Source organism: Lepisosteus oculatus, chromosome 2 (assembly GCF_040954835.1).
Source record: "Lepisosteus oculatus isolate fLepOcu1 chromosome 2, fLepOcu1.hap2, whole genome shotgun sequence".
In the NCBI taxonomy this organism is placed as follows: domain Eukaryota; kingdom Metazoa; phylum Chordata; class Actinopteri; order Semionotiformes; family Lepisosteidae; genus Lepisosteus; species Lepisosteus oculatus.
Window position 1 is genome coordinate 61,208,019 of NC_090697.1, and position 27,959 is coordinate 61,235,977.

At 36.4% G+C, this 27,959-nt stretch overlaps 1 protein-coding gene across 3 annotated transcripts in view; it reads left to right on the forward strand.

Annotated features, from left to right (window-relative positions):
- The window catches only part of cdc42bpab (CDC42 binding protein kinase alpha (DMPK-like) b), a 190,875-nt gene that overhangs the window by 75,422 nt on the left and 87,494 nt on the right, over positions 1-27,959 (forward strand). For all 3 annotated transcript variants that reach the window (XM_069180002.1, XM_069180006.1, XM_069180007.1), the window contains exons 4-5: positions 7,913-8,008; positions 12,984-13,132. In XM_069180002.1, the coding sequence (XP_069036103.1) occupies positions 7,913-8,008; positions 12,984-13,132 (245 nt within the window). The remainder of the gene's footprint in view (positions 1-7,912; positions 8,009-12,983; positions 13,133-27,959) is intronic.

A 27,959-nucleotide genomic window follows, 5' to 3' on the forward strand; every position in this document is an offset into this window, starting at 1 on the left:
TCTTTCACAGCCAAGAAAATGCTTGCTAATCTTAAAGTTGTATTAAATCAGGCTGTCAAAGTTATCAACCACTGTATTCATGTTTGGTTTCTTTCCTGTGTAACAGAATGGGAAATGAGCATAAAAAGCTACTTCTCCATACTGTGAAATGGCTCTCTGGTGGAAAAGTGTTGCCATGTCTGTTCATTATGTGATCCACATTGCAGATTAGCTAAAATGTAGGTTGTTAAAAGATTTGGTATCTTTTATAACAGTTGAATTAATATGCTGGTTACATGTTGCTTTGATGGGTTTCCCATATATTTCTCTATTTTTGTAGTGTTCTTCAGTAACATTGTATTCTGCCGCCTTGTCAAATGTGATAAAAAGATAAATCTCTCTTAGCCATCCTAGGCTTCCATTACACTTTTAGGCGAAGCCTAAAAATGTACTTTCAATTACTATAGACATATTCTCTTTGGAGGCCAAATTATGTGTGTTGTCTTGGCTCATTTTTGAGTGTCAGTCACTGGAATTTACTTAAGCACCAAATGGATTGATATTTTGAAACTGTGTAAATGTGGTGGACCAGTTACTTGCGAGTTAACAAGCTTATCAAGATGTGAACAGGCATTACAGCAATTTAAACAGCTGTAGAAACACTGGTGTATTTTTCAGAACCCCCCACTACTTCCTCTTTCATTCCCATGCTGTCCCAATGGGTTTCTCAATTTTAGATTGACGTTAGTGCCAATGGAAAGAACTGGCTGGGGTTTCTCTTGGCAAAACCCAAGTTTTTTCACTGAAAATGCACCGAGTAGGAAATGGATTTTAACAGTCATTAATAGCGCTGCCCATTCAGTATTGTGCTATAACATAGCATAAGTCATTTCACTGAAAACATGAATGTGAATAGACTGAAATGTTTTTAAAATTAAAATATTCTTGTTTTTTACTGCTCCATGTTTTCCTTTTATCCTTTTGCTTGCATGACATGAATAAAGATATTTGTATGAGCTCTACCTAGATTCTTATACAGTATAAAAGGCTTGTTATTCTATTGGTCTTTTTTCTTATTTTTGTCTTAATCATGTATTTTAAAATGAATAATTCTCTAGGGACAAGAAAGTATGAGCTATTCCGAGTTATTCTAAAATTTACAGACATATGAGTTTGTTATTTTACTTACTGGATTTTTCTAGAAGTGGAATATGCCATAGTGACTAAACACCTGACTGCTGAGTCTCTCATACTATATGTCCAAGACTTCTAGAATGGATTAACATAGAGGTTCTTAGACCTAGCCCTCTCAAATGTGTAGCTTCAGAATCCATTGAAACAATTCCTAGGGAAGCTACCGAGAGCTCCCATTCAGGAAACAAGTGGGCTGTATAGGGTTTTTTTTTCATTTTGTTGTACAGTCATAAACACGCGATCTTACCATAGAAGGGAGTCCCCATTACCTGTAAAGCAATTTGAGTGGAGTGTGTATACTGTATGTGCTATATAAGTGTAAGGAAGTATTATTATTTTTTAATATTCTATCACGAATCCCCTGTAATAGCGTAATAAATTTAAGCTTTGGTAGTAAAACAAAGTTATGCATTATTTTCTGCTTGTGTTTCAGTATTTTTCCCCCTCTCTTGGTGGTACTAATACATTTTTGAGGTACATCTTTACTACATTATACTCACTCTTTGAATCCGTTTTATAATGACTCAATTTTGTTGTTACACATTACACATTTTGACATTATTCCACTGTTTCTGCAGTTTGACAGCCCTTTTTCCCTTGACTCTGAATTCATTTGTGCCTGGGGTGCCATCTGTGAGATCTGCTTCATTCCTTTCTAGTCTGCTTATCAGAAATCATAAACCTTACGTTTAAAAATTTAAGGTATACATCAATAATTTTCATATTCTAATCACAATGTCCCAGCTTTCGTTATTTCTGTTGCTTCTGCTCATCCATCCTTGTTAGTGATAAGAATTAGTTATATAATGTTTTTTTTTTAGAAAACACAAGTATGCCATTAATGCAAAAAAGGAGTAAAGGTAAGAGAGACAGAAAAAAACTATGAAATCAATTTTAAAAAACCTAGCTTTATTTTTGCAAATGCAGTTAAATGTAATGCAAAAAAAGAAAGAAAATATTCCACACCTTGAACTAACCACTCTCACTCATTCCCCTCAGCACTGCTCCCCTCCAGATTTCTGCCTTAAAGAATGGTCAGACAGCTACAATGGAAGCCCCATGCAGCAAGGCTTTTACTGCATCAGCAGCAGCACTCTCAACCTACATCGCCCTCCCACTGGCACTGTGGCTCCTGGCAGTCAAGTGCTCCATAAATAATTTCAAGACAGGCGGGGATCCAGAAATACCAGAAGAGGGAATGTGGAGACTCCCAACACAGCACCAATAACATTTTAGCTGCGAACAGACCAGCCAGATCCATTTCTGACTCTGTGAATGATTTAGAGTCATTATCCTGCAAAAACAACCAAATGTGAACTACTGTAAAAATGTGCTTCATGAGATAAAATCTTAAGTGGATCATTTTAATTACTTTTTTGTAGGCAGAATTAGTATCATCCCAGATATAGTCAGGAAATGGAGTGCGACGTTTATGACCCTGTTCACAACAGTCACACAGGAAATAGTAAATAAAGAAAGACCTACATAAATAGAAGAAGTAATTACATTGTTTTATCACTGATATCAAACTGATTATGTATTGGGTTTGTACACAACCTTGCCCCCCATGGGGCACTATAGGTCCCTTTTACAGAACAATAAGATAAGTCTTAAGATAAAGCACACCATCTGTAAAACACAAGTGTAGAGGCAGAAATTACACTCTTCAATCTTAAACTTTACCAGAGAACTAGTAACCTTTCCCACAATCCAGCCAACAAAAGAGTACTCTCACACAGAAACTTAATATGCATACAAATATTAGTAAATGATAAAAATACTTAGGGTAGGCGCTGCTGTTGGTGAGGGAAATAGGGAAAATGATAAAAGGCTGAAAAGTGAGATGCTGAAGATCTACAATAACTCCTAAATAATTGACTGCAGCAAATAATTTATGAGGAGACATCCCAGATTTCACCTGTGTTTGCTGAGATTGGCTCTGGCTCCTCTATAATTCTGTATTAGATATACACAAACGGATGAATGGGTGGGCATCCCACATGCAAACAAAAATCAATTAAACCACTTAAAAAAGGGGGGGAAAAAGAACGAAAAGATAAAAAGGTTTGTATTTACTCCATGCATACTGGTAGGATCTGGTGCTCTGCTGTCTCCTGCACCAGGGTGAACATATGTTCTCTTGAAGAGGACCTAAAATGGATTCCCCCCTTCTTCAGTCCATAGTCCCACAAAGGCATGCCTGTTAAAAACCCAGTGTGAACAGGACCAAAGTACCTGGCTTTCTTCAAACTGATTTGTCTGTGTACCAGAGAAATCTCAAAATAAAAACCCTTGAAACTTATCATGGCCTTTGAAAGAGTGACTACCATATATCCCCACCCGGGAAGCACTTTGTTCAGTAATTAGATTGGGTTGTTATGTTTGTATCCTTCCACTGACTGAGCTGGGCAGAATAGCCTTCTTTCCTTCAAAAAGAGCCATCTGTCTCTGTGCCAAAGAAATCTGAAAATAAAAGTCCAGGGTTTGGCTCTGCCTTTGGAAGAGGGACAACAAAATCTCCTGCTTGCTCTCCCAATGAGGAAATCTTTTTGTGTCAAACCTGGGAACTGCCCAGGAAGAGCTGGAAAACATTCAGAATGTTTTTATACATATTGCTTTTCGTGGACGTAGTCCAGTTTAGAAGTCACTGAATAGTGGTTGTCTGGGTGTTCAGATTTTCCACCATTCCCACAATCTGTACGGTTGCTGCTGCCATCTCTGTTCTCACCAGCCGTGTTTGCTGGTTTCTCTGCTTCAGCAGTTTAGCCATTTTAACCACTGCTAGCAAGTCAAATTTTTGTAATATCTTCCTGATTGGAGAGAGAGCAGGGAGTGGCTGACTCCAGTTCCTTCCATTCCAATCCAATCCATTTCAGACCACCCTAGAAATGTACACCATCCCCAAAAATATGGCGAACAACTAAAAAATTAAAGAAGAGGTGGTTGGAGGCAGGAGATTCAGTTTTGGCTAATATACTGGGACCCTGGTTATGTAATTTGCAATTATGTCAGTTTACTAAGCTATGAGGTGTTGTACTGTTACATATGTGACATGCTGTAGTAGCAAGAATTAAACACTATTAATGTATTTTAAAAACTAACTTGTGTTTACAGCATAACTAGTAGGAGCTGTAGCACTCATCACTCTGCCATTAATTCTGCCATTTACCCTTTGGGTCTGGAGTGTGTAAAGGCCCAGGGTGCAACTGTTGTCTATATTTCTCCTGTGATTGTGTTACATTTTTTGTGATAACCTGAATATTACAACAGCCTGGAAATTTCCCAGATAAAATTGTGTAAAAGGAGAAAAAAAATAAAAAACAACGAAAAAACTTTCTGAGAAGCCACCTGATTGTTCTAGCTGTGTTTGAAACGTAGTTATTAGATTGTTGCATTGGATTAAGTGAAGAAAATAATTTTCGGTTTCTTTTTTTTATAGGTATATGTTTCTCGTTGTTTGTCAAGCTTTCTGAAACATTTGTCCAGTACTGCATACTTTTCAATTAACTAAAATTATTGAGCTCAGAAATGGTTGCAATTTTTGGTCTGTCTTTATTCTGTCAGGCCCTTCTTAGGTCATCATTTTTAACTCTGCACCATTTACAAAAACATACCATAACAATGAAGTCTTCAGTCTGCTGGAATCTTTCATTGTGAAGGGCTAGATCTGACCTGCCTTGCTTTGGCTGCACATTTCTCCCAAATGAGAACATAAATTCTGAAGTTAAATCTGTAACATACACTATTGGATGTGGTTTTTGCTTTCAGGGGAAAAGCATGTTGTGCTTATCACTCCCTGAAGAAGAGATAACTGAGTATACATAAATTTGACAAAGCATAAAATATTACAATGGAACTTGTACCACGCATGTTACCCTGGGTATTGCTGTTATTAATATAATTTAAGAGCTTTAGTCACTGGTCAAACAGCCATTGATACAGTGCCTTGCGAAAGTATTCGGCCCCCTTGAACTTTTCAACCTTTTGCCACATTTCAGGCTTCAAACATAAAGATATAAATTTTTTATTTTATGTGAAGAATCACCAACAAGTGGGACACAATTGTGAAGTGGAACGAAATCTATTGGATTTTTGAAACTTTTTTAACTAATAAAAAAATGAAAAGTGGGGCGTGCAAAATTATTTGGCCCCCTTGCGTTAATACTTTGTAGAGCCACCTTTTGCTGCGATTACAGCTGCAAGTCGCTTGGGGTATGTCTCTATCAGTTTTGCACATCGAGAGACTGAAATTCTTGCCCATTCTTCCTTGCAAAACAGCTCGAGCTCAGTGAGGTTGGATGGAGAGCGTTTGTGAACAGCAGTTTTCAGCTCTTTCCACAGATTCTCGATTGGATTCAGGTCTGGACTTTGACTTGGCCATTCAAACACCTGGATACGTTTATTTGTGAACCATTCCTTTGTAGATTTTGCTGTATGTTTGGGATCATTGTCTTGTTGGAAGATAAATCTCCGTCCCAGTTTCAGGTCTTTTGCAGACTCCAACAGGTTTTCATCCAGAATGGTCCTGTATTTGGCTGCATCCATCTTCCCCTCAATTTTAACCATCTTCCCTGTCCCTGCTGAAGAAAAGCAGGCCCAAACCATGATGCTGCCACCACCATGTTTGACAGTGGGGATGGTGTGTTGAGGGTGATGAGCTGTGTTGCTTTTACGCCAAACATATCGTTTTGCATTGTGGCCAAAAAGTTCGATTTTGGTTTCATCTGACCAGAGCACCTTCTTCCACATGTTTGGGGTGTCTCCCAGGTGGCTTGTGGCAAACTTTAGACGAGACTTTTTATGGATATCTTTGAGAAATGGCTTTCTTCTTGCCACTCTTCCATAAAGGCCAGATTTGTGCAGTGTAAGACTGATTGTTGTCCTATGGACAGACTCTCCCACCTCAGCTGTAGTTCTCTGCAGTTCATCCAGAGTGATCATGGGCCTCTTGGCTGCATCTCTGATCAGTCTTCTCCTTGTCTGAGCTGAAAGTTTAGAGGGACGGCCAGGTCTTGGTAGATTTGCAGTGGTCTGATACTCCTTCCATTTCAAGATGATCGCTTGCACAGTGCTCCTTGGGAAGTTTGAAGCTTGGGAAATCTTTTTGTATCCAAATCCGGCTTTAAACTTCTCCACAACAGTATTACGGACCTGCCTGGTGTGTTCCTTGGTCTTCATGATGCTCTCTGCGCTTTCAACAGAACCTTGAGACTATCACAGAGCAGGTGCATTTATACAGAGACTTGATTACACACAGGTGGATTCTATTTATCACCATCAGTCATTTAGGACAACATTGGATCATTCAGAGATCCTCGATGAACTTCTGGAGTGAGTTTCCTGCACTGAAAGTAAAGGGGCCGAATAATTTTGCACGCCCCATTTTTCATTTTTTTATTAGTTAAAAAAGTTTCAAAAATCCAATAGATTTCGTTCCACTTCACAATTGTGTCCCACTTGTTGGTGATTCTTCACATAAAATAAAAAATTTATATCTTTATGTTTGAAGCCTGAAATGTGGCAAAAGGTTGAAAAGTTCAAGGGGGCCGAATACTTTCGCAAGGCACTGTATATTATGATTTAAAATTCTCAGTTTTAAATATTGCTGGTTTAAACCATTCTATTGAGTGGTAGTGACCTGCAATGCAGTCAATTATATATATATAAAAAAACATTTTTACTTAGTATGTAACAAAGATAATATCCATTTACATAATGTGTTAATCTTTAGTTAGTTAGCTGTAGTAGGTATTTTTTTGTTGAGTATAATTGGTATTAGGTCATATAATCAAGTGTAGTAAGAGGTTTTATTGTTTTCTGAATGTCTTCTCTCATTTGGATGAGAAGGCCACAGAAACATCTGAAAGTGTATTTTAGGTATGTACTACAATATGTATGAAAAACAAAAATCATTTTAAGGTGCAGTACATTAACGGTGCTGGTCTTATCTGATCCTTGTTCCACACAGTACTTCTGTGACATCCTATTAGGATCCATTTTTTAAATTAAAAATATATGTAAATTATATGTTTACAACTTTTAACAGTTTCAGTATGCAGTATATTGACATATATTTTGGCTGCACTCAGTAGGTGTTAGCTTACTGCATGACCCAAAGTTCTTTACCGTCAGAAAGAGCTTTTTCTTCATATAGCGTATTTCTTAATGGTGGAGCTCTTTCGGATTCTTCTACTTGCAGTTATTTTGTCAGCTGCTTGCAGTAATGTTTTTGTAATATGAAGTGTACCATTAGCTATCACGGTACCATGGCCTGGGTAAGTGTTGGCCATTTCTTGAGGTTTTATTGATTGCTCAAATATAATTGTTTTTAATACAAATTATACAATAATTTATAAAGATACAGTATATTCAAATTGTTTCATATTTATAGCTTACTGTCCAAAAACCAATGATAACAGTAAAACTAAACAAAAAGCTCTTTAAAATACACAAACAGCATATACATTTTATTTAATGTGTATTGACTCTGTTAAACAAACTTGACCCTAGATTTTAAGAGTACACGGTACATCCATTCTGACTTCACCTAAAAGGACCTCGTGCATGTTTTCCCTGATGGATACGTAAAAAATGATAGATACTAAGTAATAGTTATGTGTGGAGCAGACATTTTACATTTCTTCTCTTATTCTAATATTAAATGTCATTTTCTGCAAGTCTTTAAAAGCGATAAAAGTCTTTAAAATAAAAAATGACTCATTTTGATTTTGTTTTTCAGACGGCCTGCTTTCGGGAAGAGAGAGACGTACTGGTAAACGGAGACAGCCAGTGGATCACAACTTTGCACTATGCCTTCCAGGATGAAAATTACTTAGTGAGTAAATGACATATGACTTAAATGTCAAATGACTGCTTAGGATGAAAAGTATATTTTATAATTACTCCAGCTCCCACAACTTTGCTTTTGCAAAGTACTGTGGTACATGTTGAAATTTTGAAGGATTGTTGAGTATCTGTACAGGTCTGTCTTGAGAAATACAGTCAAACCTGGGACTATTGAAAGGTATTAGTGTAACATCTAGGCATTCTTGGTGTTTTGAATGGACACTCACTTCCTGGATAATGCAGGCCAGATTAATAGCGATAAGACATACTCCTGTCTTGTCTGTGCAGCCATGTACTTGATATAATATATACAGTAATAGGTTTATTCCATGCTGAAAAGAGAAGAAAAAACACAATGTTTTGACTGTAGAGCGTTCTCCAGGTGTGAGCCTGAAGGACCCCTCACACCTGAAGAAGGCTCCACAGCCAAAACGTTGTGTTTTCTTTCTTCTCTTTTCAGCATTGAATAAACCTGTTACGTGTTCCTTTGCAGCCTACGCATGCTGACAAAGCTACCCACCTGAACTAATATATACAGTGCCTTGCAAAAGTATTCAAGGGTCTGAATTCTTTTTCAAGGCACTGTATATCAATGTGCACATTGCAAAAAAAGATTGTGCAGCTCTCAGATCAGTCCAGGTAAGTGTGAGACTTTAAAAACTGAACCTTTTTAATCTCAACCAGTGAAGACTATGAGGGCATTTGAGTCAAGTAATCAGCATCTGCAAATGCTGCCCAAAGCACTTCTTCATACTCAACAGTGAAATATATAGAAGAGGGAATACCTACATACAAAGGGGAAGTGCACAGAGAACTGAAGGCATTTTTTGTACAAAGACTCTTGAGCATGCTAACCAGCCGTGTTGGCAAAGACTTGTAGAAGAGCACTGTTCTTCCTAAAATACATCAAGTATTTAAACAGATATATAGGATTTAATTTGTTTTTCAAATTCACATATTATATAATAGTGGGTGATACCAATAATTTAAAAATGCAAGAAGGATTTTATATCAAATGGGTGCTCATCTGGAGGAAGTCATATGTGAGACAGGTACGGTGGTAACCTATAGACTCATCACTTTCTTTAAAACCTTAGGCAGTTTGGGGAAAAATACAAAATAAAATATTTGAGTGTATTGAAAAATGCAATATTTAACATGCAGGTGTGACTTGGGTGTCTTTGAGATATTGTGTTTTGTTCTGGTTGCTGTGCTGTAGGATATATAATACTGCTCTGGAGGCAGTACAAGCAAGATAAACCAGACAAACGCCTAGCCTAAAGGCATATCATACTTATACAGCCTGAACGTACTGTGTCTTTTTAACTGAGACGGAGAAGACTACTTTGGGACTTTAATCAACAAACTGTATATGCTTAAGCATTCCCAGTATTTTTGATGTCATTGTTAGAGCAGGGGTAAATATATTTTTACTTTGTGCACATTTGATTGCCTACCATAGGACTGTGTTTACATAAGTATAAATAACTGTTATGTCTTGTCCCATACTCCATAGTCAGCTTGTCTGACTGTCAGCTTATTTTGATTCGGTTGAATTATAATTTAACAATTATAAACAACTGACCTTGATCTTAAAAGGTGCCTGTGCACTGCTGTCAATGAATCAACCAACAAGAGCAATGTCTTTTAGAGATGGATACATTTATAATTAAGAAAACCAGCCCTACCGAAGAAACATAAGCTCTAGTATCTGCACTTAATGTGACTTGTGATAGTAGAGAAAGCCATCTTCCATGGGCTTGATTATCTTGATGAAGACCGCAATGGGGCAAAACAGAAAGAAAACACCGGGACAAAACATTTTAGCAAAAATGGACATGTGTATTCGTTGGACTCATCGTTAATAATGTGACGGGAATGGCTTTTTACAAACATTAAGATGTAAAATGTAGAGGCTTCATAAAGTTTACTACAAAGGTGGGATCTGCATTTATTAAGAATGAATTTGAATTTTGTAATATAATTGTCACCATGGAGTTCCTTTGCCAAATAATGTGTATTGATTAAAAAGAATATAACAATAAAGTTCATTCAAATCACAAGTAGTAGCTGAAGTTAATTAGATAAAGCTGAGATGTAAATATGTTCGATATTTCCAGCGGACATCACATGAAAGTCTTGCTTTTCCACTCTCTTCACTTCCTGATTTTAAGACTTTTTTTTCCTTTTTTATTGTGCATAATATGCATACGTATTTGCTTCCCTTTAATTCAACCCTGTAGTCAGCTTTGAATAATCTTTTTAAATCTGTTTTTTATTAACAATTATTCATCGTGGCATTTGCAATTTAAGTGCCAACATTCACATTTTTTTCAATAGCTTTTGGCAACTGTAATTAACTGTTAAAATGGACTCCTTGTAACTATTGAAAATGCTGTCATCAGATTAATTTATGCTGCAGTAGACCACAGTTCTAGTTCCAACACTAGAAGCGACAGCTGAGATGTTTGTGTTCATTATTTTTACTTTATAGTAATCATTACTTCCAAATAAAAAGAAGTCTAATGTAGCTTTGAAACATTTTTTTCCACAATGTAGAGCATTAGATGTGCAAAATGTAAAAACTGTAATAAAACTGAATTACTGGTATAAACATTAAACTGTATAGTATGATTTATATTTGGTGTTGTGCACTTTCCACTGTTGTCCATAATAGTGATTCTGACCTAATTGGCTACTGAGAAGACTTCTTAAATTTAATGACAAAAGATACAATGTATAGGAATAAGAGTTAGTGTGTTAGTACGGTACTTAGCACATGTGCAATAAATAGATGCTGTTTCATTGATCCTCCCATACACCTCTTGACAGCAGGCAGAAAGAGTAAAACGAATTAAAATAAGACCTGCATCCAAGAAAAAACTGACAGGAAGTTGCAGAAATGGGTTATCAGCTAGTAGCCAAGAAGTGAGCATGGTAGGGCAATGTCATCTTGATTTTTGAAAATGTATTTTTATAATGCCTATATACAGAGTACAGTTGTCAAGTTTAAGTCCTTGAAGGATACAGGCTTGTTTCCATTTAGTTCTACGTTAAGAGTTTTAAGTTACTTAATAAAATATATTATTTGGTCAAATACACATTTAATATATCAGAAGATCTTCAATAATAAGATCTTGGCACAGAGACTTAAAAATGCATGTTCTAAAGGTTTGAAAGAAGCACTATTCTTGTCTAGTTAGTCAAATATTTAAGCCATTTAAGGAGCTGGAAGCACATGTGGAGTAAACATTCTCTTAAAACATTCAATATCACTGACCTGCAGTAACACTCTCATAGTATTCTCCTAGTCCATTAACAACTCATTATATTAACCCCAAGCTTCTGAATTGTTAATGTAAATAGTAATACATTAAGTTAGTATTCTGCACAGAAATGTAATTTATTTCTTTAAACATATTCCTGGATATATCAATACATGGTCCCTTAGAAGTGAAACAATGATCAACGACTATGGCATTTAAGAGAGTGCAGCTTTCAAAACATGTCTCGTTGTTTGATCCCTAACCTTTGAGTTATGTGTTAGTGAAAAAGGAATGGCAACATATTCTTGTTTTTAAGACACAAAAATAATATATCCTGGCAATGAAGTTCTACATTTAACACTGGCGTCATTTTGAACTCATTCTGAATTCAGATCCAGATGCGCCAGGCTTTGTTGATTTCCTGTTTCAGTATCTTAAATAAGGAATTGCTTCTATGTATTTGTTTTGTGACAGTTCCAAGATTTTTATTTCTCAACCATAGTTACTCTTCAATCAAAGGCAAATTGCTGGGAAAAGGAATCTGACCATTAGCTACTCTTCCTGGCTATTTTCTTTGCCATTATTTCGGAAGGATGTAATTAGCTAGAAGGTCCAGCTGGGTGTAGATTGTTGATGTGGAGGAGCACTTCCCTTTTCTTTTAAATCTCAGTCCTCCTGTGGTAACCGGTAGACAATAAGTTATGTATTTACTGTATATGTTTTGGTGGAGCCACAGGCTCAGAAGTGATGAAGGAATCCCAAATTTGATTTGAAACACTTAATTAGATTTTTCTTTGCATGTGAAAAGTCACATATCTGAGATTTTAAATCCATTTTACCGCTGGTTTAATTTACACATTTAAAAGTAGCATGATTGCTGTCCATACAAATGGTGCTCTGTAGAATTGAATATTCTGAAGAGAAACTGGAGTGGATTCAAAGCATTCTAGGATTTGGGCATGTGCATGGAGCTTATAGTCTCATTCCATTGAAGGACTGAGTGAGGGTATTTTTGCTCAAATAAGCTATTCTGTGACTAGGAGGTAGTGCTGTTTATAATTAGAAAGTGTTCTTATAGATTACACTACTAGTTTTAATAGTTACAGTTTGATTATTTGTCCTCTATCTGCTTCCTCTAAGATACTGCACAGTGGACAATTTAATGTCAGTTGGAAGTACTGCCCATAAACCAAAATTTCTGCAGTCTCTTACTCGAACTCATACCACTCTCCAGAATGGCTCAGTAAAATTCACACACTAGCCAAGATGTTGATGTCATTGACGTCCTAATATAATTTTGGTTTGGAAGTAGCCTCTTTTTGAGGCAGACTCCATACTTTATTTTTCAAATACTCCAATAAAAAAGCAATTTAAAATAATCCAGCTCTATTTGTTGTATTTTATTTGTGTGACAGTTCGTGTTGAAAATTGACTAGCATCACTGACATGTGCATCTATATACAACAGTATTCCAGTATCCCACAAAGCAATAACAGTTACTTAAAGGAATTAAAAACCTGTGCTGCCACTGTTTGAACCAGTCATCATAACAGAGTATTGCTTATTTCATCCGATACTGCAGTGGCAATTTATTGTGTTGCATCCTAGCTTGAATCCAACCCCAGACACACTGCGATATGTTTTGACAAAATATCAAGTGTGTATCTGTGCCTTGACACCTCCTTCTTGCCTCCGCAGTACCTGGTCATGGATTACTATGTGGGGGGAGACCTGCTGACACTGCTCAGTAAGTTTGAGGACCGGTTACCAGAGGACATGGCTCGCTTCTACTTGGCAGAAATGGTGCTGGCCATCGACTCTGTCCACCAGCTGCACTACGTTCACAGGTTATTATGCTGTTGTTGTTACTATACTTCCAAGCAGTAGACCCCTCTGGCGATTCTAAGGGGTTTTTTTATTAGGCATTCAGGAAGTGATTGCATGTTGTGATTGTAAAGATGTTTTTTTCTTCCTTTTGTTGAAACCCTTAATGTCTGGGAACTTCATACCAGGCAGGTAAATGGGGACAGATACGTAATTAAATTTACATACTTGCCTTTCTTAATATGTCGTAATGATTTTAGATATCAAGTGAGTTGTCGTTACGTCTCCATGTCGTTACAAGCTGCAGTTTCACAAAGCAAGTTTGGGTTTGTCTGCTTGATTCAGTTTGGGCATTTTAAAGAGAATGAGTGAAATAATCAACTTCCATCTGAGTAGTTAATCTGTTTTCTTCAAAAACACACACACTTATTTTGAAATATTGTATGCAAAAATATGCAATGTTCGTAATGTATTTGCTAATAAGCAACCAGGTAAGTGCTAGGTGGGGTTTGTGGAGATTGGCTTTAGTTTTTATAATTAGCTTTTATGGAAGAGAGTGTAATTTTCCTTCTTAAAAAAACATATCTCAAAAGCAGGTTCCTAAAAAATTAAGGAAGGTCAGAGATTCATTTTTTGCATGAAGGTGTTTTTGAATGAGTTGTATAGTCTGTGTGTCAGGCCCATTGTGAAATACTTTGTGTCCATCCGGGGTTACTAGCTTTTCTGTGTGCTCCTTCCTGAGTCTTTATTACCCCTCTCCATGAAAAATAAAAAAGAGAAATAAGAGTCTTTTATAAATACTGTCTTTTTATAACCCTTTTTATAATTTTGAAATCAGTATTTGTTAATCAGTTTGGCTGGATGCTACAAGCTTTTTGCCATCATGGGAGTGACTGTGGACTGCATGCATTTTCCAACAAGTTTTGTTTAAACCCTCAGTTTTAATAGACTTTCAAAAGTATTACATCCATATGAGCCAGTAATTTAATCACTGTCAGTATTAAGCTGGAATAAAGTAACAAAAAGCTGTTGCCCTCCTGTAATTGTTCGATGCCTCTCAAAGATGCTTCCAAATGCATACATCTGTATTAAACAAGTTGAATTTACAAACAAGCTTGCATTAGTTTTGCATGCTAACTTTTTTTTCCTCAAAGTCCAAAAGAGTTAAATTGCTATTACAAATAGCGGCTGCTGTTGTGGAAAAAAAACATTTAGAATTTGGCAGCACAAAGTAAATAGTCGACAATGTGGAATGCTTGGAATCTCGTGCAGCAAAACTGCTCTGACATTGTTTTCCCAGCTTCGGCTCTGACTAGCATGCCGAGCGAGTCTGTTAAACCCCTCACTTGTTTGCAAAACCTGCTGTGTCAGTAGAAAGACTACACGTAGTAGTGGACAGGGGCTGCTTTTGGCATTTCAGAAATCTGAGCATTTTTTGCAGCTGAGGGTCAGTGTGCAAGAAATTATAGGGTGGGAGTTGCACATGTTGATCAGTATGGTTTTGAAAGTGCTCATCTCTCTTAGAATAAGTCCTGCTACCTACTATGCAATGACCCAGGGTCAGAGAGCATCGTTCATGGGAAATTTGCATAACATTCCAACACAAATGTCATTAGAAAATCCTGTGGTAATCAATGCTTCATTGTAATGGTTAAAAGAGTCCTCAAAATGAAGAATCCCAACTGGCAGTCCCTAAAAAGTTTAAATATAAATATTTTTTTCCGGTTCTCTATGTAACTCTCTCTCTAGACAACTGAACACCCTTTTATCCAAATGTAACAATATTCCATTCAATAAAAACCTCAAACCATCAACCACAGGTGAAGTATAGAAAAGTCCCAGAAACTGTCCCCCAGGCGGCCTCTAGTGGTGCCCATTTTGTCATTGCACCCCAACCAAGGGATGACCTGCTGTACTACTAAACCTTCATAATGATAGTAATAATAGGCCATAATCCATTGCCCTTTGTTCAGCCTCATATGCACACTATAGGTAGTATTTAAAGTATTACTATCAGATTAAGTTGAGCATACAGTGTAGTGATACCCTTACAATATATACTGCAGAGAGCTTTAAACAAATTTTAAAATACTGTTCATCATTTAATTTAGTCGAATAGTGAGTTAATGTTCTAGTATATCACTGTTCTGTAATTCCCGTATGCTCAATTTAGTAAATATTTTTAGAGGAGATTTTATTTTCTATAAGTCGATTATTTCAGCTTTGCAATGTCTGTTACCATTGCACCTGGGGACACAGAGGCGTCTCCCAAATGGGAGGAGTGTAAATTCACATTGGAGAGGGTGTGCAGCACACTCCATTATGCTCTTAAAGTCATTCTGAAAAGCAAGTGTTTCAAAAACTCCAAAAAAGGGCGGAGCAGTGGCTCTGTAGCTAAGGATCTGCACCTGTGGCTGGAAGGTTGCCGGTTCAAATCCTGCGGCTGGCAGAGGAATCCTACTCTGTTGGGCCCCTGAGCAAGGCCCTTAACCCCAACTGCTCCAGGGGCGCTGTATAAATGGCTGACCCTGCGCTCTGACCCCAAGCTTCTCTCCCTGTCTGTGTGTCTCATGGACAGGAAGTTGGGATATGCAAAAAGACAAATTCCTAATGCAAGAAATTGTATATGGCCAATAAAGTGATCTTATCTTATCTCTTATCTTATACTGCATGTGGTAGCCAAAATGTTGCCTCTCTAGTGGATTTTATAACTTCCTTCTCCCACCATTTATCTCAAGCACTGAACCCCTTAGTTGCTTGAGGTGATTGAAAGTCACTGATGACATACACATTGTTCTTTGATAAGCAGATGCCCTTATTCAGGATGACTTATGGTATGTAATAATAGAGAACATCTATGTGTATCCTGTGATCTGTGATCCTGTGATCACACCTGTGGTCATCTCTGAACATGAAAAAGGCTTTTGTGTAATTTCAGTCAAGCGGAATTACATGTAGTGAACACAAATTTGTAACCTGTGTAAAGTCATTTAACAGGTAATGGGTCACCACGTCTATGGGCCACCATGACCTGTATTTACAGTGGTATAGTCTACCAGTATCTATAATTCTCTTGTAGGGATGTGACACTATCCTGCCAGAAAGTCAGTCAGTTCATGCCTGATTGATGGAGGTGGAAAACCTTGTCTCGGGTATAGTTCAAGAATATCCAAAAAACGTGCCCCACAAAATTACAAAACCATCAGAATCCTTCACTATTGTAACCAAACACTCTGTTTATTGAGAATGTGGTGAAGGCTAATTTATCTGACCACACCACTTTTCTTTAATGCTTGGTAGTCTATTGACTTTGCTCTTCGCACTGGATTCACAAATTTTCTGCATGTTAAGTGATTGTCCACTGCAACGTAATGTATTGTATCCTTGGAGCCTTGAGAGTAAAAGAACCAAAAAAGTGGCACTGTTTCTATATATGCATCTATAGGACTCTTGCATTTTCCACACTGTTCACTGCTAATTAACAATACTCTTTCCTTTACGTTTTGCATGAAATTGATAAAAAAATAACAAATGATTTCTAGTACTACTTGCTAAACACCTTACATGAATAAATTTGTGTAATTGTTTTTATTTGGGAGCCCAAAACTTTGGTTGGGAGTGAACATGGAACCCATCTCCCCCACCAGCATTTTTCAGGAATGTACGGAGACATATAATGGACAATTATGTTATGTTTTTATTGTTATTGTCTTATTCTAAGGCAGTGGTTCTCAAACTTTTTGGACCAAATACCACCCCTAAACCAACCAAAGCATCCAAGTACCACCTACAAGTCATCTTCTCATAGGAACCCCAGAAATTCTCAATGACCAACATGAGTGCGTGTGCACACACTCACACATACATATAATAAATATTATAATAATAAACTTAATTTGATATAGCGCCTTTAAAGGTGGCTTCTCAAAGTGTTTTACAGGAAAAAAAAACATTAACAACAACTAATAAAAAAGCACCATTTCAGTGAGAGGGGTGAGCCTGTTTAGTTGAGCAAAACAGATGTGAATTAATTTTTCGAGCCTTGATGCAATTCACAACAGAGTCTAACAGATATTAAATCGTCAGGCATTTTCTTGACGGCAAAGATCTCGCGGTGGATGTTGTAATGCGTACATTAATTTCTGGAGCAACCTATCTAATTCGTGCAACTACACCGTTATGTCGGCTTGTCATTGCTCTAGCACCGTCTGTACAAACTCCGACGCATTTTATCCAGTCGATGCCACTCTCTTCGATAAATTCATTCGGAAGCTGAAATATGTGCACTCCTGTAGTTCCTGTTGGTAGCTGTTTACAGAACAGAAAGTCTTCATGGGACATGCCCTCAAACTCGTATCTAACGTAAACGAGCAAATTGGCCAAATCGACTACAGACTCATCTGATTGCAGTGAAAAACATCTGCTCATCTTAATGCGCTCTATCAGTGTACTTTTGATATAATCCTTCATTTCAATAATTCTATGAATGACTGTGTCTTTCAGGGGGAGGGGGGCAGCAGGTCGAGCTGTTTAGCAGCTTTTTCTCTACACATAATACGTGTCAGCTCTTTTGCCAACGGTAAATAAGGTTCTTCAAAAATAGTTTAACTTACCTGCTTTAGCAATCCGGAAGCTTGCATTTTTCCGCGTTTCCGTTTTTATTTCCGTATTTATTTAAAGTTTTTATTTAATGCGCATGGGAGCGAAACACAGACACGCTCGGTGTATTTTTCTCAAATTAGAACAGTTCTTAAATATTTTTCTGTTATCACGCTTTCGTTTGCTCACTTTCGTAGCACGTATTTCTATGCATTCCTGTGTTTACAATGTTAGTATTGTTCCAAAATCACGCACATTCTCCTTTCTCCCTATTTTCTGGAGATACAGTAGCTTTTTTTAAATACAATTGGTGACTTACATCCGTAGCACGCAGTCCTATAGAGTGGTATGGAATTACAGAGTATCTCTTGTGTCCACTGAACTATTAGCGCGCACTGTATCGTAGTACGTAGGCTGCGTATTCGACACGTATTAAAATACAAAATATGAAAACCCGTCCCAATTTTTCTGCGCACACGACACAGTTCCAGGGACATTTGGCGTACCACTTGGCGGCACACCACGTACCACTGCTGGTACGCGTACCACAGTTTGAGAACCACTGTTCTAAGGTATCTGTATCTGTTTTACTTATAAGCAGGTCGATTAATGAAGCTGTTGAAGCCCTGTCTCTATTATTGGATTCTGATTAAATGCCTTTGAAAGCCAAACCCCTTGATAAAAAAAACTCATGAAATTAAGCAGGATTGTAAAGAACTAAGGAAAGTTGCATCAGTGTGAAAATGATGCCAACAAGTCACAATTGTTGAAAATTATGCCAAGAAGATTGGATTTTTGACAAAATGTGAGGAACCTTGACATATTTTGTTCTCTGAAACGAAGCATCTTAGAGTTTGAAACTCGTGGGGTGACATATAATTCATGCCCATGATTGTGTTCGGTGTATCTTGGTGGTAAAATATGTCGGACTCGTAAAACTTTGTTTAGTTCCAGTGTTCTCATGGGTCTACAGTGAATGTGGAAATGAAGCTGATCTGTCACATGATTTGCATTTTTTTAGTTTCTCAGATTTTTCAAATCTTTTTATAAAATCAGTGAAATGCATATCTGAAACTTGGAGCATATATGTAATTTGAGTTTATTACCTCAAAAAATGACTGATCTGCTTAACCTGTCTGGACGTATGACATGACCTATATCTGTTGCACAGTATTCAGTGCTCATGAATAATCATGGAGGTATATTAGCCTATAGGAATTGTAGCCCGGGGTTGAATTAATTCAGATAATCTCATGATTTGAATTTTTAACTCCTTAATGAGCGCAGATATGGTCATTATTTCTAATTTATATGGCTGACACTTTTATTCAAAGAAATGTATATTTTAAGATTTATAATATACAGTATACAGCTGGTTATTATACTGGAGAAATTGGAGTGAAATATCTAGCTCGAATGTAAGACTATGGTGCCCCTCCCTGGAAATGAACCCACAACTTTCCAGTTACAAATCAAGTACCCTAACCACTACTGCACACTGCTGCCTGATCATAGTTACTATGGAGCTCAAACAATCTTTTTTGCTCAAACAAAAAAAATACTGCCTTGCCAATGACCTCTGGCCATTCTTTGTGGTTACAGTCAAAATCATCCTGTACTTGCTTATGGAATGCAGAAAATGTCATGAGTGTAGTAGAACACACATAGAAAACCATATGTGCTTTACGAAAAAAAAAGTCCTCTTCTTGACCTTTGGACTCTCTTTAAAGGTCAAATGTGAAACTGTATTATACCTCCTTATAGGCAGAAAATAAGATCATGGTTATTATGGAGAAAAAATTACCTTTCCCATGACCTCTAATCTTTCTTAAATGTCACATGAAGATCCTCCTGACAGAGTTTACATATGTGTTATTTTATAATAGGTTGTTCTCATCCACATATAGGAAGCTATATAACTTATAAAATTATTCTTGGTCATTAAAAGGAATGTCTGCTTTGCTGCTAATGATCACTGTTTGCAGCTTTTTATTTCTTTCACTTAATCAATTAAACTCACATTTTATTTTAGACCTTCATTGTAGCATTGAATTTACAAACCTACTACTTACTTATCCTTACAACTGTTATTTATTATTATGCACTCTTCTCAGAAAAAAGCACTAATTTATTGAAGTAGTCAATTGGACTAAATCAAAATCAGGATATATCAAAAGTGTTTTTTGTGGCTTTCTGTAAGATCAATATGGGAAGAAGATATGAATGCATAGTCATCTCTTTCAAAGTGCTAAAGAATCCTAATGGCTTTCAAAAGTTTTTTTGGTTTTAATCAATTCTCTTGCATACCTGTAGAAAAAAGTGTTCAAATGTTTTTACTTTGGTTTCTTAGACTTCCAGACATACTTAGACAGATAAGCTGTTCATTTTATACTAATCATTTGAGTCCTGTGTCAATCAAGATGCTGGCCTGTCCAGTGTTTTCGAAAATCCTTTACAAATCATTGTATTATGTACCACTGCACTAACTGAAAGCAAATGTGGAAAACATCATCAATATTTGGGGCTTTGTTCTTAATTCTGCATACTAAAATAATTTATGAATAGTAGTAATACATTACTGTAAACATTCCAAGCTAGCTACAAGCATTAAATCTTTAACAACTGTGTTGACCCCATCATTGGAAAACCAAATAAAATAGTTATTTAAAAATCAATCTATTCCCAGCTGCTTGGAGATTAATAACTCGGGCATTTCCCTGCTTCTCAAATATGTTTATGCATTTAGTAAGATGTTCCATAGTTAAAACGTATTTGTGATTTAATGTGATTAAATAAACTTGTAAGAAGTCTGCTTCTTTTCCTTACACTCTTGCATATTTAATATGCTTGAGTGTTTGGTTGAGTATAATGTTTTTGTATTGGAATGAAAATCGCTAAGAGCTTTGGAATGTGTTCATCTTGTACTGAAAACTTACCTCTGTTATTCACAGGATGAACAGTGTTGACTCAAGATTTTGGCATTTGCAATACAGAAGAGTGCAATTGTAAACTGAGCTGAATATAATATTTTGGACGGTGTATCAATAGCAGCACATAGCATTGTAGGGTTTAGGAAACTGGATTACTTTCCAGCAGAAACATACCATAGTCCATCTGCAGTAATTGGAGACATTAACATTGACATTTCAGAGCATAAAGCTTTCAAATGAGAGGGGAACATTCAGCCAGTTTTGCATATTTGGTTTCATTTAGCTTATTGGTTCCCTGATCTTATAAAGATGCTTTGAAAAGATCTCAGTTTGTTCTTTTCCCTGTCTTGTTTAGGTAGTTTATTACAAAATAAACACAATTCTTTGTAAGATTTTCATTAGTCATTTTTCAAAAACACTTTCATTTGGTGGTTAGTACCTAATTGTGCTGAGGACCTCATCCAGGAGTGTCATAAAGGAACCCAGCATCAGTCTCTTTCCCCTTCACCCTCACCCCAATAAAAAAACATGTTCATTTTGATTTGGATTCTGTGGTCATAGTTTCCTACTTGAGTTTATAGTTGTTTGGGTTTCTTTATCAATTCCATTCAGGATTTCAAATAACTCAGTTCAGCTTTCCACATATCCCTTCTAGCCTTTCAGTCAATGCAGTTTTTTAAAATATAATTATTTAATGTAGTAATAACAGTTTCCATACAAAAGTACTTTATTTTTAAAAGAGGGTCTCACATTTTCCATCACCAAAATGCACCTAGGTAATGCACTCTAACCATTTTCTGCCAGCAGCTCATGATCATGGATTTTAAGGGGAGAAACCAAGGGTGACATGCTGGTGTAGTGGTTAGCATTGCTCCATCACAGTGCTGGTATCCTGGGTTCAGTTGCAGAGGTGTGGTCTGTGTAGAGTTTGTATGTTCTCTCTGTGATTGTGTGTGTTTCTTCCCACAGTCCAAAGACATACTGGTTGGTTAATTGGCTTCTGGGAAAAAGTAGGTGTGTGGATGTATGTTTGTGTGTGTCCTGTGATGGACTAGCTTCCTAACCAGGGTATATCCTACTGAATTGACTTTACTCATTTCATTAAAGATGGAAATGTAGATCAATGTTATATCATTTTTAACATTGTAGTGCTTCCCTTTGGTTTCAATTTAGAGCACTCTGCAATACGTTCTACCATTATCTCATAACATTGCACGTTTTTATCCTTTATAGTAAGGAACATTAGCTATAACATTAAGAAACTAGGGAAATCTGTTTTATAGTCATAGAGATTCAAGAAATATGTCTTCTGTTATGTTATTTTGCACTGGTTATTATGGAATTGTGAATTGTTCCATTGGCATATCACTTAAAGTGAGTTTACTAATTTCCCTAAGGAAAGCTATAAACCTTTATAGCCTGCAATCATTTCCATTTGGAAAATATCTTAATGATTACAAGATTCCCAAAGGGTGTGTACTAGACGAACCCCCCAGGATGAAAAATTAAGATATACCATAAAAAAAGAGTGTTATATGTGGGAAAGAGCTGACACCATTTTTTATTTTTTTAAGCAGTGCTTGTGTATACCACTTTAATATTGACTCAGGTGCAGTGTTGATTATGTTTTCATGGGGAGGAAAGAAAAAACCTTGCAGAGCCTGAAGGGTGAGGACTAAAAATGAGAACCTTGATCTTGTTAACCTACCCTTCTCTCACAGTCCTTAGCAAGTTTAACGGTTTAATTCCCTGTAAAGGGAATCTATCGTTGCATTACCTTGGCCAGTGGTAGGTACTATTCCAATAAAAGGTTGCACTGTCACATTTCTGTTTTCAAACAGAATTTCAGTGTGAAAATGTTGCAGTCAGTGTTGAATAATACAAGGACAAACTGCTTCAAGACACTCTGGCATGTGATACAAAGTTAATACTAATTTCTTGTTCCATTTAATTGGAATAAAAATCAGTTTAAAAAATCTGAAGCAGTTTAGATGAGGTGTCCTGTTAATAGAAAAATGTAGTTTGCAAGTTTTATTAAAAAATAACAGAAGAATAACAGTTTTTGTTGAAGTAGCATCCAAAGGCTGGGACATTTGAAAATATGAATATTCTTGATTCTTCAATATCTTACATCACTATTGGTGGCTCCAAGTCTACATGCTCTATAACTTCTGTGTTCTGTACTTTTTCTTAATGGAAATAGAGTCATTTTAAGCTATTTTCAAAGTTTGGACTACGGGGGATGCTGTGACGTGTGTTTCTTTTAAAGGTCAGATAGTTTCAGTGTGTTTTTTTGTTCTAAATTAAAATTGTATACAATATTCAAACTAAAGTCTTACTAATGAATTGTACAATTTTAACATTCTTTGTTTGAAATTCAACAATCTTAACTGTATATCCGAACATTATAATTTCCTTTTATGTTTATTTAATAACATTATACATTCCTTTTATTCCTACATTGTCAAGAAGATGAACGTGATAAATTAACATCAGTATAGAAAGTCTTTTTTAAAGGTGGCTTCATCAACTTCAGCAAGTCTTATTTTATATTTAAAACTTTTTGCTACTTGCATGTCATAAACTGCTCTTTACATTAAACATAATCTTCCAGGTGTTTGTCCAATCTCGAATTTTGTCTGAATCTAATTGAATTTCCTCTGTAGCTTCTACAGCTCTCAATGTGTCAATTGATCCTTCAGACCCTGCTGTCATTGCCTTCTTAGAATGGCTTTTTTGCAAAATGCATATTGAACTCCTCATTGTGCTAGCATAGATTTGAGGTCCTTAATTTTGTGAAATGGAGTCAAGCTTAATCCAAGTAATTCTTTTCCCCAGTATTTCAGTTAGATTAATAAAACCCTATTATTTTAATTTGGCATTCACATCTGTATTGGTTGTATTTAAAAAAAATCTTAAAGAAACAGCAGAACTCATTGGTCCATTGGTCTTGTACAGAAGGTGTTTCCTTATTACAGCTTAATTGATTTCTAGGTGTCTTCAAAACCTATGGTTATTGTGACCAGTGCATTTCACAGGCAATCCAGCCCAGGGGTTTTCTAGGAGCACAGCCTGGCAGATGGTATTCACAGATGGACAGTGCTTTCCTAAAGGAGATTACCTTCTTACCCTTTTGCCAAACTCCCATTTTAGTGGCCCAGAACACTCAGGAAGTAATCCAGATCAAGAGACATTCATTAGCAAGATTTAGCACACCTGGTATCCTGTTATTCCTTCTGGAATATTATGTATTCCAGAGCTTTGACCATATAGTACATTTCTATTGAAGGTTGAAGCCTGACACCATGCTTTGTGACATGAAACTGGATATTTGATACAGTTCATTTGGGTAGTGTTGGTAGTACATATTCAGAAAAAAAAAATCTATAGAAAAGAAAACAATCTTAAAAATAATAGGTATTTTATGATAAGTATCAGTGTTCAGAAATTATTTAAGGTTAAAATGATCAATCTTGCTTTCTTGTATTTAGTTTTTACAGCTTAATGAATTATATAATTATTCAAGAGATTCAGGTGTATTAGTACTGTATATGTCACTCCAGTTAAAATTAAATTATTATTTCTAGGCAATTTGTGTTTTTTTAAAGAAACAACAGTGGCACCATGTGCTAGAGGGTTTACAGATAATCTTACCCTGTCTGGAACACGAACCCTTTGTCTTCAGGAATTTAGTAGAAATGTGATGCTTTTTGTGGTTTTAGAAAGTAAACCTTACACATTACCCTGTTGATCTGTGGACATGAATATGTGGAATATTCTTGTAAATGGAGAGCTCTGGGCCTGTTTCTACACCATGTTAACATAGTTGCAACAGATAAGAGACTTGGAGCTTGGTGGTGATATACAGATGCAGCCATTCAAAATGCGCCGATGATGCCGCATTATCTTCCGGTGCGCTTTACGCAGTCTACTGGGAGTTACCGGTAAATACCGCTAGTTACCGTAAATTCTCTTATAATACCGCAAGCAAAATAATAGTATTCGGAATTTCCGCAAGGTGGAGCTAATAAAGCTCAACCTCTCATGTTTCAGCTGTCGCCATCAAAGTCTTTAACGAAGATATTACTAATAGTATTAATAATGAATGACCTTGGACAAGCTGTAAACTCAAAGTATTGCCCTGGTCCACATTATTTTTTTCATTGACCGTCTTTGTAAAAGTAACACCACAGCATTTCGCAATCCCGCATTTGTTTCCAATCATGCAAAGTACAGTGATTCACCATGCCTTTCACATGCTCATAAAAGAGATTGATTTAGGAACATAAACATATTACTGTATGCAAACTGTACTGTATACAGTATGTATATGTATATTTAATGTCTTAACTGTGCCCGTTTAAGTATTGAATATTTATATGGAATTTTACCACTGAAGGGTAATCTTAGTACCTGAGCATAAAAAGAATAGGAGCATACTGTAACGTGTGTGAAGGCCATAAATAATATTAATTTTGGAACTTAAACATGCAGTATATGGCTGGTCTCGGTACTTTAAAGAAAACATACACACCAGTATTCCATTTCTCCCTAAACATTTTAAGCATCGAAGTCTTTAACTAACGTGATACCGGAGTCAACAAGCATACTTTTAGAATTTGATTAAAAGGGATTATAATATGGAATCGCGTATCTAAAGAAATTAATAACGATATAATTATATTCATGTTGCAAAAAAACTGCAACAGACATAAAAACTCCCTTGCCTTTAACAGAGCCTTCCATAATTTCTAACTACGAAAATTATTTAAACTGCGACATTTATCATTCAACCAGAGCTCGAAATATCACAAGGATCCTCTAGAGCACAGCAAAGACTGTATTAAAAGAATCGCGTATCTAAAGAAATTAATAAGATATAATTATATTCGTGTACTGCGACAGGGCTGTGTAGGGCTGTTTCACCTCTCTCTTCATGTGACTCTATTCAAAAGCCATTTAGCAAAGAGGGGATGAGAAGAGTGACAAACTAGTATACAGTACTTTAGATCTTTTTTTCTGAACCGGGGAAAATCAGCTCATGTTTCCCTATAACAATAATAAAAAAACATTGCCACACCCGGCCTGTTAAACCAACGCATTAGCACGTCAAAGCCTATTGAGGAGCCGGGCGCAATAACTGTTTTGTCCCTTGATTTACTGATCTGCATTAATTACAGAAATCGAGTTCCTGCTCTTTGCAGACGACCTGGTCCTGCTGTCGCCCACAGAACAGAGGCTGCGGCAGAACCTGACACTGCTGGAGCAGCACTGTCAGACCTGAGCGCTGACAGTTAATCTGGACAAGACCAGAGTTATGGTTTTCCAGAAAAAAAGCCAGACATTAGTCTTCCTGAAATTGTCAGATTATGAAAAGCATCTTATTAAAAACACGTTTATGTTTGTTTGGGAGCTATATTATGTATTTTTCATATGTAAGATATAATGATGTTTTCCCGCTTACACATCGCACGACTTTAAAAGCTAGAAAAACAGGTTTCGATTCACATTATCTGGTGAGCCTTGTTTTGTCAAAGGACAGCACAAAAAAAACAGACAATACACAGGGGGGGAGTGAAAGCGAGAGGGAGAGTTTTTTACCCTCTGTCCAAAAAAAACAAATCAGCCGGGGCAGAGACTCTGGGGGGATCATTGTGTGGTACAGAACGGAGCTCAGTCAATTCAAACAAGTTCAGCGCTGATTCAGTTTAAAAAAAACTGCAACGGCCATAAAAACTCCCTTGCTTTTAACAGAGCGTTTCATTATTTCCAACTACAAAATTTATTTAAACTGCGACACTTATCATTCAACCAGAGCTCGAAATATCACAAGGATCCTCTAGAGCACAGCAAAGACTGTATTAAAAGTATACTAGTGACAAACTAATATACTTTAAATATTTTTTTCTGAACCGGGGAAAATCTGATCATGTTTCTCTATAACAATAATAAAAACATTATTTTACTTATCACCTTTATGTGATATCACCTTAAGGACAGTACATACGAGGGTTAATTGCACAATGGACCGCGCAAAGAAATTTAACATAGTCTTCTTTAGGTGTGAGGGCAGGAGTGGATCTCAGAAGGCATAATCAACAAATTAGGAAAACAAAAAACAAGACAGGTGAGACGTTTATCCAGAGAGCGAGTGATCAGAAAAAGGAACAGCTTGTTACGCCCAGGTTTTACGCTCTCTCTGCTGAATGAATAAAAGCATTTGCGTTTGTCTGGGTATTTACTTTGTAATCTGTGGTTTACATCTACTGTATTGCTTTGAGATGCCACTTTTAAAGGTGATATGTAAAATAAAGTTTTTTATTATTGTTATAGAGAGACATGATCAGATTTTCCCTGGTTCAGAAAAAAGACGATTAAAATCTGTAATCTTTCCACTTGTATGTCATAGGAAAATACAAGAAGTTTCTGCTTTGTGTAAGGATGGTATCAAAAAGTAATCTAAGTGGTGAGAAAGCTATGCTCCTCAAAGTGCTTTACAGGATAAAAACAACAGCAATAGTGTTAAGCTGGGCAAACGATTTTTTTAAAGAAATACAAAATGAGATATAATGATGTGTTCCGGCTAAGACAGTAACGAGTACAACCCCCCTCTCTGCGGGAGTGCTGGCTGTGACGAATTAAACTAGTTTCACAGGTATTTTCAAAGTAGAAGGGGGCGAGATTTCCAGCGAAAGACACCTCCCCCTCCAAAGCCAAGGAAGTTCAGTACTTACTAGTTAAGAAAGCTAGGCTCCTCAATGAAATCACTTTAACATGCTAATGCATTGGTGTAACAGTCCGGGCGTGGCAAGCTTCTAATGTCAACTCGACTCGATTGGAAGACAATAAACATATTCTAGCCCTAAATGAATTAATAGCAAACATGGTTTACATAAAATACATTTTTCCAAAAAAGTTTATAATAATACGATCTATAGTTGAAATCTGAGCCTAAATAAAAAGAAAAAGCATTTTCAGAGAGCAATCACGCTGTGTTTATGGAGAAAAAGCGATTAGGTTTATGAGCAATCTAATTACTTATTTGTTTAAAATGCTATATAAAATAAAGTTTATTATTAATTTAGAATCAATTTCTAAACTGATTTTAATCAGTTTAGAAATCTGTGTACGCTGTAAGGTTTTTACTTCTTAAACTTTTAAAATACACGTTTCGAATAGAAAGAAATCATCTTTCTGGTACAACTGTTCTCAGGCGGAAGATGTAAACAGCTTAATTTTCGTGTTAAATAATTTTTAAAAATTAAAATTCATTCCATACAGCAATCGCATATTTGGGTACCGTTTCATAAAACTTTAATGC